Source organism: Leptonychotes weddellii, chromosome 4 (genome assembly GCF_054177405.1).
Source record: "Leptonychotes weddellii isolate Sample4059 chromosome 4, ASM5417740v2, whole genome shotgun sequence".
NCBI lineage: Eukaryota > Metazoa > Chordata > Mammalia > Carnivora > Phocidae > Leptonychotes > Leptonychotes weddellii.
Genome location: NC_138372.1, coordinates 153,771,712 through 153,785,498, shown reverse-complemented (window position 1 = coordinate 153,785,498; position 13,787 = coordinate 153,771,712). Strand labels below are relative to the sequence as shown.

General features: G+C 36.4%; 1 protein-coding gene across 4 annotated transcripts in view; it reads right to left on the bottom strand.

Moving 5' to 3' along the window:
• Window positions 1-13,787, bottom strand: part of COL14A1 (collagen type XIV alpha 1 chain) — a 207,315-nt gene that overhangs the window by 134,887 nt on the left and 58,641 nt on the right. For 3 of the 4 annotated variants that reach the window (XM_081816457.1, XM_081816455.1, XM_081816456.1), the window contains exons 8-12: window positions 12,323-12,487; window positions 9,356-9,517; window positions 3,887-4,038; window positions 2,604-2,733; window positions 1,711-1,856 (exon numbers count right to left, since the gene is read on the bottom strand). In XM_081816457.1, the coding sequence (XP_081672583.1) occupies window positions 1,711-1,856; window positions 2,604-2,733; window positions 3,887-4,038; window positions 9,356-9,517; window positions 12,323-12,487 (755 nt within the window). The remainder of the gene's footprint in view (window positions 1-1,710; window positions 1,857-2,603; window positions 2,734-3,886; window positions 4,039-9,355; window positions 9,518-12,322; window positions 12,488-13,787) is intronic. The other variant, XM_081816459.1, reaches the window with a different exon arrangement.

Sequence of the window (13,787 nt, the reverse complement as noted above, 5' to 3'; positions counted from 1 at the left end):
CAATGTCTTCTGATCTTATTTTTAAGAGCTAACATATTCAGATAAAACAGAAGTTCTTTCTCATTCTTTCTGTTCCCTATCTCTACCCTAATGTTGAGGTGTCCCTTACTGATCCAGTTATTTACTTCTACTATGTATATATCTGTAAATAACATACAGTTCTGTATGTTTAACAATGTACATAAAGGGAATCATATCAACATAATTTTTTGCAACTTTTTTTTCTGTCAATATTTCTGTTTCAAGGTGTATCCATGTTGATGGGCAGGGACAGAGATGACATTATTAATTCCTTTATGGAATTCTTTTGTGTAAATATTCTGCTATTTTCCATCCCTCTATTGATGAACATGTCAATCGTTTGCAACACTGTGTTTTGAACAAATGCTTGCATCCCAAAAAGCCTTGCAGGAGGTTTCCTTATGATATATTCCTTAAAAGGTTATATATATCTTCAACTTGATGATATCTTTCAAATTATTCTCCAAGGCAGCTGTACCAATTTACATACCAATTTACATGAATAATTCTGTTTCCCATATGCTCACTAATATGCAGTTATTACTAAAGTTTAAAAACTGCTGATCTGCTGGGTGTGAACTGGTATTACTTTCTTTCTTATTTTTTTCCTTCTTGGTGAAGCTGATCATCTTTCTAGCTTCATTTTTTTGTCTCCCTTCTGCCAAAATAATTCAGATCAACATTAAATCCAAATGAACTAAAGCTTTCTAAACATTAGGCGAAAACAAAACAAACAAACAAAAACATGTCACCAATGCTCTGTTCCTGACACTCAGATTCACCATATTTTTGGCCCTAAACATTTCTGTCACCAGAAGCAATGTTAAAGACAATGTTTAGACAATAGTAAAGATTTGAGTTCTGAACTCCCCCTTGACCACTCTATCTGCCTAGTCAAACACTCCCAAGTGTTACAGATATTTCCTCATCATTCCTTGAATATCTATATTATAGTAATCATTCCTTATAAATTAAAAACAAAGCCTAAAATAAATCATTTGAAAGTCAAAGATTCATCATTTAAGATGGAAAAAATGCAAAAAAAAATCCATGCTAATCCATTTTTCTACTTCTCAAATTAGGAAAAAAACTTTCTAAGTCAGTGTACATATGGGGAAACAACCATCTGTGAATTGCATACATCAATATAAATTATAACAAATTTCTCTAGAATCATTTGCTAATACTTAGCATAAGCCTTTGCATGCCCTTTGGAAAAGATAAACTCCATTTCTAGGAATTTATCCTAAGGAAATAATCTGACAACCTTGCAAAGTTATATGTTAAGAATGATCACAAAAGCATATTTATTCAACACATTATCTAAATGCCCAATAACGTGTAATTTATTAAACATGTCCTGATACAAAAAAACAATGTAATACTATAGCACCATTTAAAACAACCATATAAAATATTATTTAGTGGTATGAAAAGATATTCACAATAAACAAAATAAAAACAGGAGACTACAAAACCATTTCCATTTTCTGTGTTTAAAAAAATGCATTAAAAAGGACTTAAGCAAATATTAACAATAGCTATTTCTAGGTGGGGGGATTACAAGTGATTTTCCCCTTTTAACTAATGTAAATTTTCTGAATTTTATACATTTAACTTTTAGAATTAAAAAAAGCCATTTTCAGGAAGTCAAAGATTCTAGGACTCTAGTAGGCAGCAGGTGGTTACCTCTTTTTCATCCCCAGCCAGACCCTCCGTGAGAGGAGCATAGAGAATCAGGTATCCCGATGCTCCAGGCACTGCATTCCATTTTGCCCTCAGACTGGTCTCGGTTACATCATATAGTTCAAGATCAGAAACCATGGGTAAAGCAACTGCAAGAGATTTTTTTTATTAATGTTCAGCCATTTATCAGTATGCTTGTCTATTTCAAAGTATCTAGGTGTTACTATCTACTAAGTAAACATAGTTTACTTTTCAAATAATATTCATCCTTAAATATGTTCACACAATTATGCCAACCCCTTCCAGGAGGGCAAACATAGTGAATGTTTAAAAGCAGGAACAACATCTTCTAGTTTCTTATATCCCACTACAGTGATGGGCACGTTTCTCTGGGAGCCAGTCAAGAGCAAGGAGACTATTCTGACCACTGTTTTATGGCCCTTGCCAAGCGTCTGCCATGAGGCAGCTATTAAACACAGTCATTGGGTCACTTAGTAAATGACAGAACATGTGGCTGGATGAACAAATATGTGAATGAATATATACCCATCCACGCAGACACAATGAGGAGACATGAATGAGTCGGTAGTTAAATTAGTTCATAATACACATTCACTAAATACTTGCTTATTAAGTGAGTACATATATTTTGTGTCCTTCATCACCAAGGTTGCTCTCTCCTTATCAAAGCAGAGGTCTATAATATCCCTCTGAATATGCAGCACTTGCAAACTGCAACTACAACATGGACCCATATCACATAGAGCACCACAACCATTGCCTAGGAATTGGATTCAGGATGGCCATCAATACAACCTGAGCAGAATTCCAACTTAAGAAAGGCCACCTAAGCAATGCTGTACAAGGTCAGACACGGGGTAGAACTCAATACATACGTGTGGTTTCGGTTCCCCGTAAGCCTTCACTGGCCGTGTGAGCATATATTGCGAAGACTGCTATCTGATATTCAGTTAAAGACATTAAGCCTTTCAACACCGTGGAAGACACACTTCCATCCACCACCACCTGATTAAAGAACAGTTCAAGGAATGAGAGTATGGAATATCTGACATGCAGAATTGAAACCAAAGAGCAAAATATCTCTAGCAAGAACACATCATTCAATATTTTCTTATTTGTGCCACATCGTCTTTTCCACTGCGGCAGTCAGTTCTCCTTGAATTCCTCTGGGAATTGATGCACCTTTTATGAAATATGTCCAAAAGTCCCTTATTAAGTTATATCTGATGGAGAGTGTCTTTCCCAGGCTAATTGTTATCTTAACCACCTGCACTTAAAATTGACATGTGATATTTTTCCATGGAGTTTTGGGAAGCATTTAACAGACTTATTAGTCATGAAAAAGATAGAAGTATTGGAAGCACTCTGACTTCTTTTTCAGCACAGATGATTTAAATTTCCCTGCTCTACTTCTTGAACACTTAAAAAAAATTAAAAATCTTGCCATAATACGGAAGAAAACATGCTGAGGTCAACCAAAGGTTGGAACAACAAAAGGTTTGCACTTCAAAAAAAAAAGGCGGGGGGGGGGGAGATTTCATCACATTTTAACATATTCCCTGTGATTGCTATGTCAAAGGTAGGAAATGGGAAAAATCCAATCAATCATCTCTCAATACACGTTCTCTCCTGTGATGGCCAAACCATGAAAAAGCCCAGCCACAGATGCTTTATTATGGCTTCTCAGTTGCACTAATGTCCACCAATGTCCCAGAAATCTCAAACCTTAGAGGACTATATGACCACATAATTTGGAACACACAGTCTTCAATAAGGCAGACAATTCAGACCACTCCCAAAGTAGAAAGACTACATGAATAGGAAAAAGGGGTTCTGGCCATATAATGAACTACTGATTCCTTCTGCTTTAGAACTTAATAATTTTAAAAAGGAAAAAAGTCAAAATAAGTTGTGTTAGAAATGAACACATGACTCATTCTGAGGGTTATTGGATAGAGATGGGAGGAGAAAGTATGAATGCCATAACCTGAGAGATGGGAGAATAAAGTAGACACTTGGAAATATATTTCAGTCCAACGAATTTTAAATGTTTGTGACAGAATAATCTCCTTATACATGCATTTCTGTCTTGTCCTCACTACCGTGGAAGACTTGAAAGAGTGAAAATAATAGTTTGAAAATATCGTCTCCTTATTACCTCCTCTGGTTTTCCACCCCTGGCAGGATAATACACGACTCTGTATTTTTCCACTTTTCCTGGGGCATGAGTCCAGTTAACCATAAAGCTTCTGGCAGTGACTTCAGAAGTAATCAGCTCTGTAGGCGGCCCAATGGTGGCAAGAGCTGAGGCTAAAGTATAGAAATACATTAAGTGAACCTCGTTCCCAAAATTACTTCTCATAAGCCTGTGAAACTCCAATAGTCAGAAATGACTATTGGTTTTGTGCTACCTCTAAGATTTCATCTCTTGACAAATTGATTCAATTATTCATTCCTATATTTGTTCACTGAAACATTTAAGTGCCTATTACATACCAACCACTATGTTAGGTTCTGAGGATACAAACTTAAATAAGAGAGTCCTTGACTCCAAAAAACTCTCTTAAACACATTGCTATAGAATAATTAAAAAAAACAAAAACAGAAACACAACATTGATTGAGCACGTGTGTATCTAAAGGTACTCTCCTGAGCTCTTTAGAAGTATTATCTTAATTCTCAGTAGTTACTATTATTGTTCCCATTTTGTAGGTGAGAAAACCAAGGCACAATGAAGCTAAACAACTTGACCAAGTCTCACACTTAGTAAGTATCAGAGCTGAGATTGATACTTGAGTTTTTGATATAAGAGCCTGTGTTTTTAAGCATCAGGGGGTACAGTCTCTTTACAGAAGACTTCAATTCAACAAATGGCCAGTATCTAAAAGTAAAAAGAGAAGAAAAGGCAAATAACATATACTGAATGCTCACTATAAGCTAGACACTATGTAAGCACTTTGTGTATGTTATATACATATTAAGACAAATGACTCTATAAAAGATTTGGGACATGTAAAGTTCAAAGTCCTAGAACTTTAGTATTTCTTATCCTCTAGGGACTTATCCAAAGCAACCTTAATAACCATATTAATGAGAAAAAAACATAGTTACTGAGCACTTAACTTATGGCCAGGGACTATATTATATGCTCTATCAACAAACACAGGTAGAGTTTTTTTGTGGGAAAAATTGGTCTTTAAAGTAGTCACATTTAAAGCTCAGAGAAATGTATTCAAGAAACTACTGCTTGGCTGTCAAACCTAGTCCCAAGAGATCTGGTCCAGAGAAAATGATGGAAGAGATGTAGCCAAATAGAATCATTCCACACCCTGGATACAATGAAGGCAGGAAATAAAACCAAATTCTCAAAGGAAGATCTTGATATTACCCTCTTCCCAGATCACATCCCTGTAAACCAGATATAACCTGCAGACCAATGATATCATGAGGGACAAAGGTTAAAAAAATACATGATGGTTGTGCTTCCAGGAAGATAGAATTGATGTACTTTCCCCAATTATTTCTGCTAAGTACAATTAAAAATTCTGGAAACTATGTATTAAGACAAGCATAAGGGCGCCTGGGTGGCTCAGTTGGTTAAGCGACTGCCTTCGGCTCAGGTCATGATCCTGGAGTCCCGGGATCGAGTCCCGCATTGGGCTCCCTGCTCAGCGGGGGGTCTGCTTCTCCCTCTGACCCTCCTCCCTCTCATGCTCTCTGTCTCTCATTCTCTCTCTCGCAAATAAATAAAATCTTAAAAAGAAAAAAAAAAAAAGACAAGCATAAGAAGACACTGAAAGAGAGAAGAAGGTATATGGTGGAGGAATTGCAGGACCTGAAGAATGATACAGTGGTGAATCCCCTGAGTTTTCCTTTCACCTCATATGTCCTAGACAGGGAACTAAAGAATCCAGAATTTATTGATAAGATGACTGGACAGAAAAATTAGCAAGGATACAGAACTCAACAAGACCATCAACCAACGGGATCCAGTCAAACTTACAGAATATTGCACATGACAATAGCAGAATACACATCCTTTTCAAGCACCCACAGGGCATGTATGTAGCAAGATAGACCATATCCTAGGCCAGAAAACAAACCTCAGAAAATTTAAAACAATAAAAATCACACAGAGTGTGTTCTCTAATGACAGTGAAATCAAACTAGAAACCACTTGCAGAAAGGTAACAGAAAAACACCCAAACACTTTGAAATTATAAACAACCACTTCTAAATAATCAATGAGTCAAAGAGAACAGGTCAAAGAAAATCAAAAAACACTTTGAAATGAATAAAAGTGAAAATACAACATATCAAAATTTGTAGAGCACAGCTAAAGCAGTGCTGAGAAGGAAAATTATAGCATTTAAGTAATTAGAAAAAGAGGGAACATTGCAAATCAGTAATCCAAGTTCTCATCTCAACAATCTAGAAAAGTATGAGCAAGATAAACTCAAAACCAGTAAAAGAAACAAAATAAGAAAAATAAGAGCAGAAATGAATGAAATTAAAAACAGAGGAAAAATAGAGAAAATCACTGAAACCAAGAGCCAGTTCTTTGAAAAGGTTTTTTGTTTGTTTGTTTGTTTTGTTTTGTTTTAAGAACAAACCTCTAGCAAGGCTGAGAAAGAAAAAAAAGAGAGAGAGAGAAGATAATAATTACCAATATTGGGGAAAAAAGCCAGAGACTATCACTACAGACCCTACAGACATCAAATGAATAATAAGGGAACAATACTATGAATAACTTTCCACACATATATTCTACAAATTCTATGGAATGAACCATTTCCATGAAAAATAGAAAGTCTCACCCTAAGATGGGGAATAAGGCAAGGATGTTCACTCTCATCACTCTTATTCAACACAGTACAGGAAATTTTAGCCAGTGAAACAAGGCAAGAAAATAAAATGCACAGAGATCAAAAGCAAAGAAATAAAACTATCCCTATTTGCACAGTATACGATTTATCACCTACATAGAAAAATCCCTGAAAATCTAAAGGCAAAAAATCCTAGAATTAGCAAATTCAAATAATAAGGTCATAGGACACAAAATAAACATACAAAAATATAATTGTATCTGTATATACTCACAATGAACATATGGACACCAAAATAAAAAATAAAATATAACTAAAATTCCCCCAAATAAAATTAAATACAGAGATGTAAACAGAACAAAACCTGTATAGAACTTGTATCCTGAAAACTACAAAATGCTGATGAAGAAATCAAAGGATATCTAAACAAATGGAGGAATTTACCATGTTCAAGGACTGGAAGAATCCACACAGTAAGGATGTCAGTTCTTCCCATGTTAATATTTGATAATTGAGTATTGATTTAATGCAATTCCTAACAAAATCCCAACAAGATTTTTGTAGAATAAAGATTTCTCTAATATTTATATGGAAAGGTAAAGGAAGTAAAATAGTGAAAGCAATTTTCAAACAGAATAATCAAGTGGGAGAATTCAGTCCATCCAATCTCAAGACTTATATAGCTATAGGAAATTAAGCTTGTAGGATACTGGAAGAGGGTTAGACTCATAGACCCAATAGAAAAGAATAGAGAGTTCAGATATAAACTCACACAAATTTGCCCGACTGATCCTTGACAAAGGTGCCAAGCAATTCAATGGCAGAAATAGAGCATTTTCAGGAAATAGTGCGTGAGAATTGTACGTTGATAGGCAAAAAAACCCAAAAGCCTTGATCTAAACTTCAAATCTTCTACAAAATTTTAACCTGGATCATGGACTTAAATGTAAAACATAAAACTTTTAGAATAAAAATACAAAAGAAAATTTTTAGCATTTACAGCCAAAGAGTACTTACTTAGACTAGATACCAAAAGCAATAACCATAAAATGCAAAATTGATAAATTGATAAATTGGACCTAATCAAAATTTAAAACTTTTGTTCTGCAAAAGACCTTGTAAAAAGGTCTAACAAAGGATTAGTATCTAGAATATAAATGAAGAATTGTCAAAACTTAACAGATAAAAACTAAACACACACACACATTCGTCTAATTAAAAATTGGCAAAAGATATGAACAGCCTAAGAGCAAATACAGATGTAAAATAAGCACGCAAAAAAGATCCAATTTCATTAACCATCACATTAAAGCCACAATGAGATACCACTACACACATATCAGAATGCCTAAAATAAAATATAGTAACAACAACAAATATTGGTGACCATGGTGACCATGCACAGAAACAGAATCACTCATATATTGCTGGTGGGAGTGTAGAATGCTGCAGCCTCCCTGGAAAACAGTGTGGCAGTTTCCTAACTAACACTAAGCTAAATTAAACATGCTGCTACAATATGATACAGCAATTGTGCACTCCTGGCATTATCCCAGCGAAATGAAAACTTATATTCACACAAGAACCTGTATGTGAACATTCATAGCAGATTTATTCGTAACAGCCCAAAATGAAAACAACTCAGATGTCTTCCTTTCTCTTTTTTTATAATTTTATTTTATTTTAATTCAATTAATTCACATATACTGTATTATTAGTTTCAGAGGAAGAATTTAGGGATTCATCAGTTGCGTGTAACACCCAGTGTTCATTCCATCATGTGCCCTCCTTCATGCCCGTCACCCAGTTACCACTTCCCCCCACCCCCACCCCTCCAGGGACCCTCAGTTTGTTTCCTATGGTTAAGAGTCTCTCATGCTTTGTCTCCCTCTCTGGTTTCATCTTATTTTTATTTTTCCCTTCCTTCCCCTATGTTCCTCTGTTTTGTTTCTGAAATTCCAATATGAGTGAAATCATGATAATTGTCTTCCTTCCCCTATGTTCCTCTGTTTGTTTCTGAAATTCCAATATGAGTGAAATCATATGATAATTGCCTTTCTCTGATCTACTTTCAAAGTGTCCACAGTTAAGCAGACTGTGGTTCGTCCATATCATGGAATATGACAGAGCAGTAAAAAGGAAAGAGCTACTGATAAATGCAACAAGTAGGATGAATTGTCAGGAAATTATCCTGAATAAAAAGTCAGTCCCCAAAGAGGACATACCGCATAATTCCATTTACATAATATTTTCAAAATGAAAACTATTTAGAGATGGAACACCGATCACAGGTTGTCCGGGGTGAGGGAGACGTTGTGGGGAGGAATAAGTGAATGGGGCCATAAGAGGACAACAGGAATGATCTCTGTGGTGATGGAAGTGTTCTGTACTTTGGCTCTCAATTCCAGTATCCTGCCTGGGATATTGTACTGGAGTTCTGGAATATCTCACCATTAAGGGGAACTTGGTAATGTATATACGATCTCTCTCCATCTTATTTCTTATAACTTTATATGAATGTACAATTACCTCAAAATCCAAAGTTTAGTTAAAAACAAACACTCATGATGGTCCAAATGCAACACCATGGAGAAAATGATCTAGTGGTTAAACTATTCCTCCCTCAGTGGGCTGTCACTATATTCCCTTTCTACTCTCATGACTCATGTCTTAGGGGAATAAAGGGCTCTATTTAGAAAGTAAACATGAAAAATGATAAGAATTTTCATAATCCACAATAGACATTTGGGCAGAGTAATATCCACATGAACAGAATGACTGCCTTCTGTTGCTCACTTTACCTTTGATCTCCCTGTCCTGTTCTTCCACCCGGGAGCAGACAGTCCTCGTCAGGCTCTCCACAACTGTGTGCATCAGGTCAAATTCGGCAACATTGTAGACATGAGTGCTGTCTGGTTCAGAGGCGATCTCCTGCAGTTCGTTCTCATCTGCGTTTTTCACCCCTTGCATTGAGGACAAGAGGGAGGGTCATGACATTCGTGCCCCATTTGAAAAACCAACCTCCGTGAGCCTGTCCTGAGCCCACTGTAACCCCCTTGCAATCGAAGCATCTGCTACTTTAAAGAGGTGCATCTCATGTTAGATTGGTTTTGTAAAAATCACCTTCAGCATAATTTTTAAATGATTACATCCTAATTTTGTTCGGTGTATCTTAACAGGAAGATAATAACGTCTGTCTTGCATGAAGAGTGCAGAAGCAATAGTAATTAAACCAGCCTTCTAAACTATCAATACCTTAGGTTTCAATTTCTAGAAAATAAGTTTACTTAAATTAAGAGCTACTGTTAGAATAAAAATTATATATTTAGAAGTATTGTTATTACTATTTATAGTATTATTATATAGCATTAAGAGACAGCTTGGGAAAAAAATTTTAACATATTCAAGTACAACTGGTTGACTAGTAACCACTGCAATTTTGCTAATGCAAATAGGGAAGCTCTGCTTTTCCCACAATCTTTGTGGAATTCCATTGCTACAAATCAAGCACAATGCTGGGTGTTTGGAATGCAGCAGGGAACAGAGGGAGACAGAAAATCCTCAGCTCCCATGCAACTTTCCCCATCTATCTTAGCAGTGGTTGCTAACACTTAGAGTGTACATGCTATGCCCCAGGAACTGCGGTGCTTTATGTATAGGAACACATTTAATCCCCACAATCAACCCTAGGAATTTGGTACTATTGTTGCTCTCATTGTAAGGTGTTGCACAGCAACGTTAATTAACTTGCTCAAGGAAACACACCAGTGAGTGTACAGCTGGGATTCCCACCAAGTAGTCTAGATCTAAAGTCATATGCTCTTAACCACTATATCATGCCACCTCTCAGAAGATCGCAAATTAAAATGAGTAAGTGAAACTATAAATAGAAAAGGAAGGCACAGTGTTGGGTTTTATGGGTGTGGAGGTAGATTTCTCTTCCCCAGGCTTCAGCAAACAAGGGGCCTTTCTTTATAAATCCGTCATTGCAATCACCTAAAGGTATTTTTTTTTAAAGGTGCTGTGGAAGCAGGGAAGAGAGATTACCTAGGGCAACATGAATGACTTCTCAGATGCCTGGCTGTGCCATTTGATTTATCTTCTACCCTCGACATATTGAGTGACACAGTGTTAGTTGTCTCTGAACTATGTGCTTTAGGGGGTTATAAGATAATAAATACTAATGATTTCCAGGTAATTTCCAGAGAAAAAGTCCAAATTACATCTGTGAGTTCACTTAAAGTTTTGTTTAAAAACTTACCCATTCATTATCAGCAAGACCACAGAATGGAAATTAAACACATAAATTAATCCCATTAGTTTATTGTCTAAAAAGATTTCCTCTGTTGGACAAAAGGATGGTAAAATAAAAAATAAAAATTAGATAAATTTCTCTGATGTTTCTTGCCTGATGGACTTCAACAAAAGCTTCTAAAATGTACAGCTGGATCTGTGTCCACAGGAACAAAAAGCACCGAGTACATGAAGAGACAATGAACTTAATGTCAATAATGCTTTTGATGGCTTTTAAGTAAAACCAGCAAGTTTGTATTCATATATAAGAATATTCTATGAAAAAAAAAACCCTCTAACTCCAGTAAAAACAACAAAAAGTATATTTTAAGGAAGATAGCCCCAAATCTCTATTATCTCTCTCTTACCTTTCCAAACTAAATAGTTTGTTGCAAACAGCTTGGAAAAGAGAAGAAAAGGTCATCAGGACTTGGAAGGAATTTGTTCTGCAAGGATTTTGCTTTCCTTATCTCTGTGGCCCAGCACCCACCACAATGCCTGGCACAGAGCATGTAAGCACAAACTTCTTGAATGGAACACTCTATAAACCACATTTCCAGTAGAAAATCTAGGAAGGGGTCAGATGACTTGTTTCTTGTTTGGGGATTTTGTTTTGTTTTGTTCTGTTTTGTTTTGGTTGGCCTCTACTAAGTAAAAGACTTTCCTGCTGCCAAAGAAACTGTAAATATTTTAATCGAGAGCAAAGTTGCATCATCTAAATGTTTTGCAGTTATTCTGAATGTGTGCCACATGTATCCTTTTCCACAAGAACAGTACCTTATAAAGAGTTCATCTCAAAGAAATAATACTGCATATCTAGAACTTTAGGCTTTCTAAATAGTTGCAGGACCTGAATTCCTTGGAAATGATGAACTGGTTTCTCCCTATACTACTGGAGAAGAGATTGCTATAAAGTGATACTAAAGAGAAAGTCCTGGGGTGCCTGGGTGGCTCAGTGGTTATGCATCTGACTCTTGGTTTCAGCTCAGGTCATGATCTCAGGGTCATGATCTCAGGGTTGCGAGATCAAGCCCCAAGTCGGGCTCTGTGCTCAGTGGAGAGTCTGAGATTCTCTCTCCCTCTGCCCCTCCCCCCTCTCTCCTCTCTCTCTCTCTCGAATAAATAAATACATCTTTACAAAAAAAAGAGAGAGAGAGAGAAAGTCTTCACTAATTAAAAGCTAACAAACACGTACCTAATCTTCGCATGCTACTTTACGCTTTTCACATTTTATGGACGGCATCTCATCCAGAGATCCTCACACTATAGGGTATATGAAAGTTACCACCACTTCCATCTTAAATGTAATGAAGTTGGGCTCAGGTCACAAGACTGGCTACAACTAGAGTCAGGACTAGAAACACTCCAGGTCTCCTGGCTTTCAATGAAGTGCCCTTTGCATGTACAATTACATATTGTTTTAAGTAGTTGTGTGTCTGTGCCCATTACTGAAATAGGACCATGATAACACATACCTATGGCGAAGAGTTCTACACCAGATTCACGGAGGTTTCTAGATGGTGGAATAATATCATCTTGGGACTTTCCATCTGTGATTAAAATGCCAATTTTGGACACTCCAGTCCTTGCTCCTGCTTCTGGTTTAAAGCTATTTTCAAAAATGTAGTTCAAAGCAAGACCTGGGAGAAAACAAGAAAAAATAAACACAAACCAATCACCTCTAATAAAAAGTCTTCCAATTCTGCAAAATTAAACCAAAATATGAGTAACTTATTGACCTAAAATTTTTTTTATTAATTAAGATTAGAGCAGAGATCAATGAGTTAGAAACCAGAAACGCAGTAGATCAGATCAATGACTCTAGAAGCTGGTTCTTTGAAAGAATTAATAAGATCAATAAACTACTGCCCAGACTTACCCAAAAGAAAAGAGAAAGAACCCAAATTAATAAAATTATGAATGAAAGGGGAGAGATCATGACTAACACCAAAGAAATAGAAACAATTATTAGAAATTATTATCAACAACTATATGCCAATAAGCTGAGCAACCTGGATGAAATGGATGCCTTCCTGGAAACCTATAAACTCCCAAGACTGAAACAGGAGGAAATTGCCAACCTGAATAGGCCAATAACCAGTAATGAGATTGAAGAAGTGATCAAAATCCTCCCAAAAAACAAGAGTCCAGGGCCTGATGGATTCCCTGGGAAATTCTACCAAACATTCAAAGAAGAAATAATACCTATTCTCCTGAAGCTGTTTCAAAAGATAGAAACAGAAAGCTTCCAGACTCATTCTATGAGGCCGACATTACTTTATTCCCCAAACCAGGCAAAGACCCCATCAAAAAGGAAAATTTCAGACCAATATCCCTGATGAATATGGATTCCAAAATCCTAGCTAATAGGATCCAACAATACATTAAAAGGATCATCCACCACGACCAAGTGGGATTTATCCCTGGGATGCAAGGGTGGCTCAACATTCGCAAATCAATCAATGTGATAGAACACGTTAATAAGAGGAGAGAGAAGAACCATACGGTCCTCTCAATTGATGCAGAAAAAGCATTTGACAAAATACAGCATCCTTTCCTGATTAAAACTCTTCAGAGTATAGGGATAGAAGGAACATTTCTCAAGTTCATAAAGTCCATCTATGAGAAGCCCACAGCGAATATCATCCTCAATGGGGAAAAGCTGAGAGCCTTTCCCTTAAGATCAGGAACATGTCAAGGATGCCCGCTCTCATCACTATTATTCAACATAGTACTAGAAGTCCTAGCAACAGCAATCAGACAACAAAAAGAAATAAAATGTATTCAAACTGGCAAAGAAGAAGTTAAACTTTCTCTCTTTTTGCAGATGACATGATACTTTATGTGGAAACCCAAAAGGCTCCACCCCCAAATTACTAGAACTCATACAGCAATTCAGTAATGTGGCAGGATACAAAATCAATGCACAGAAATCAGTTG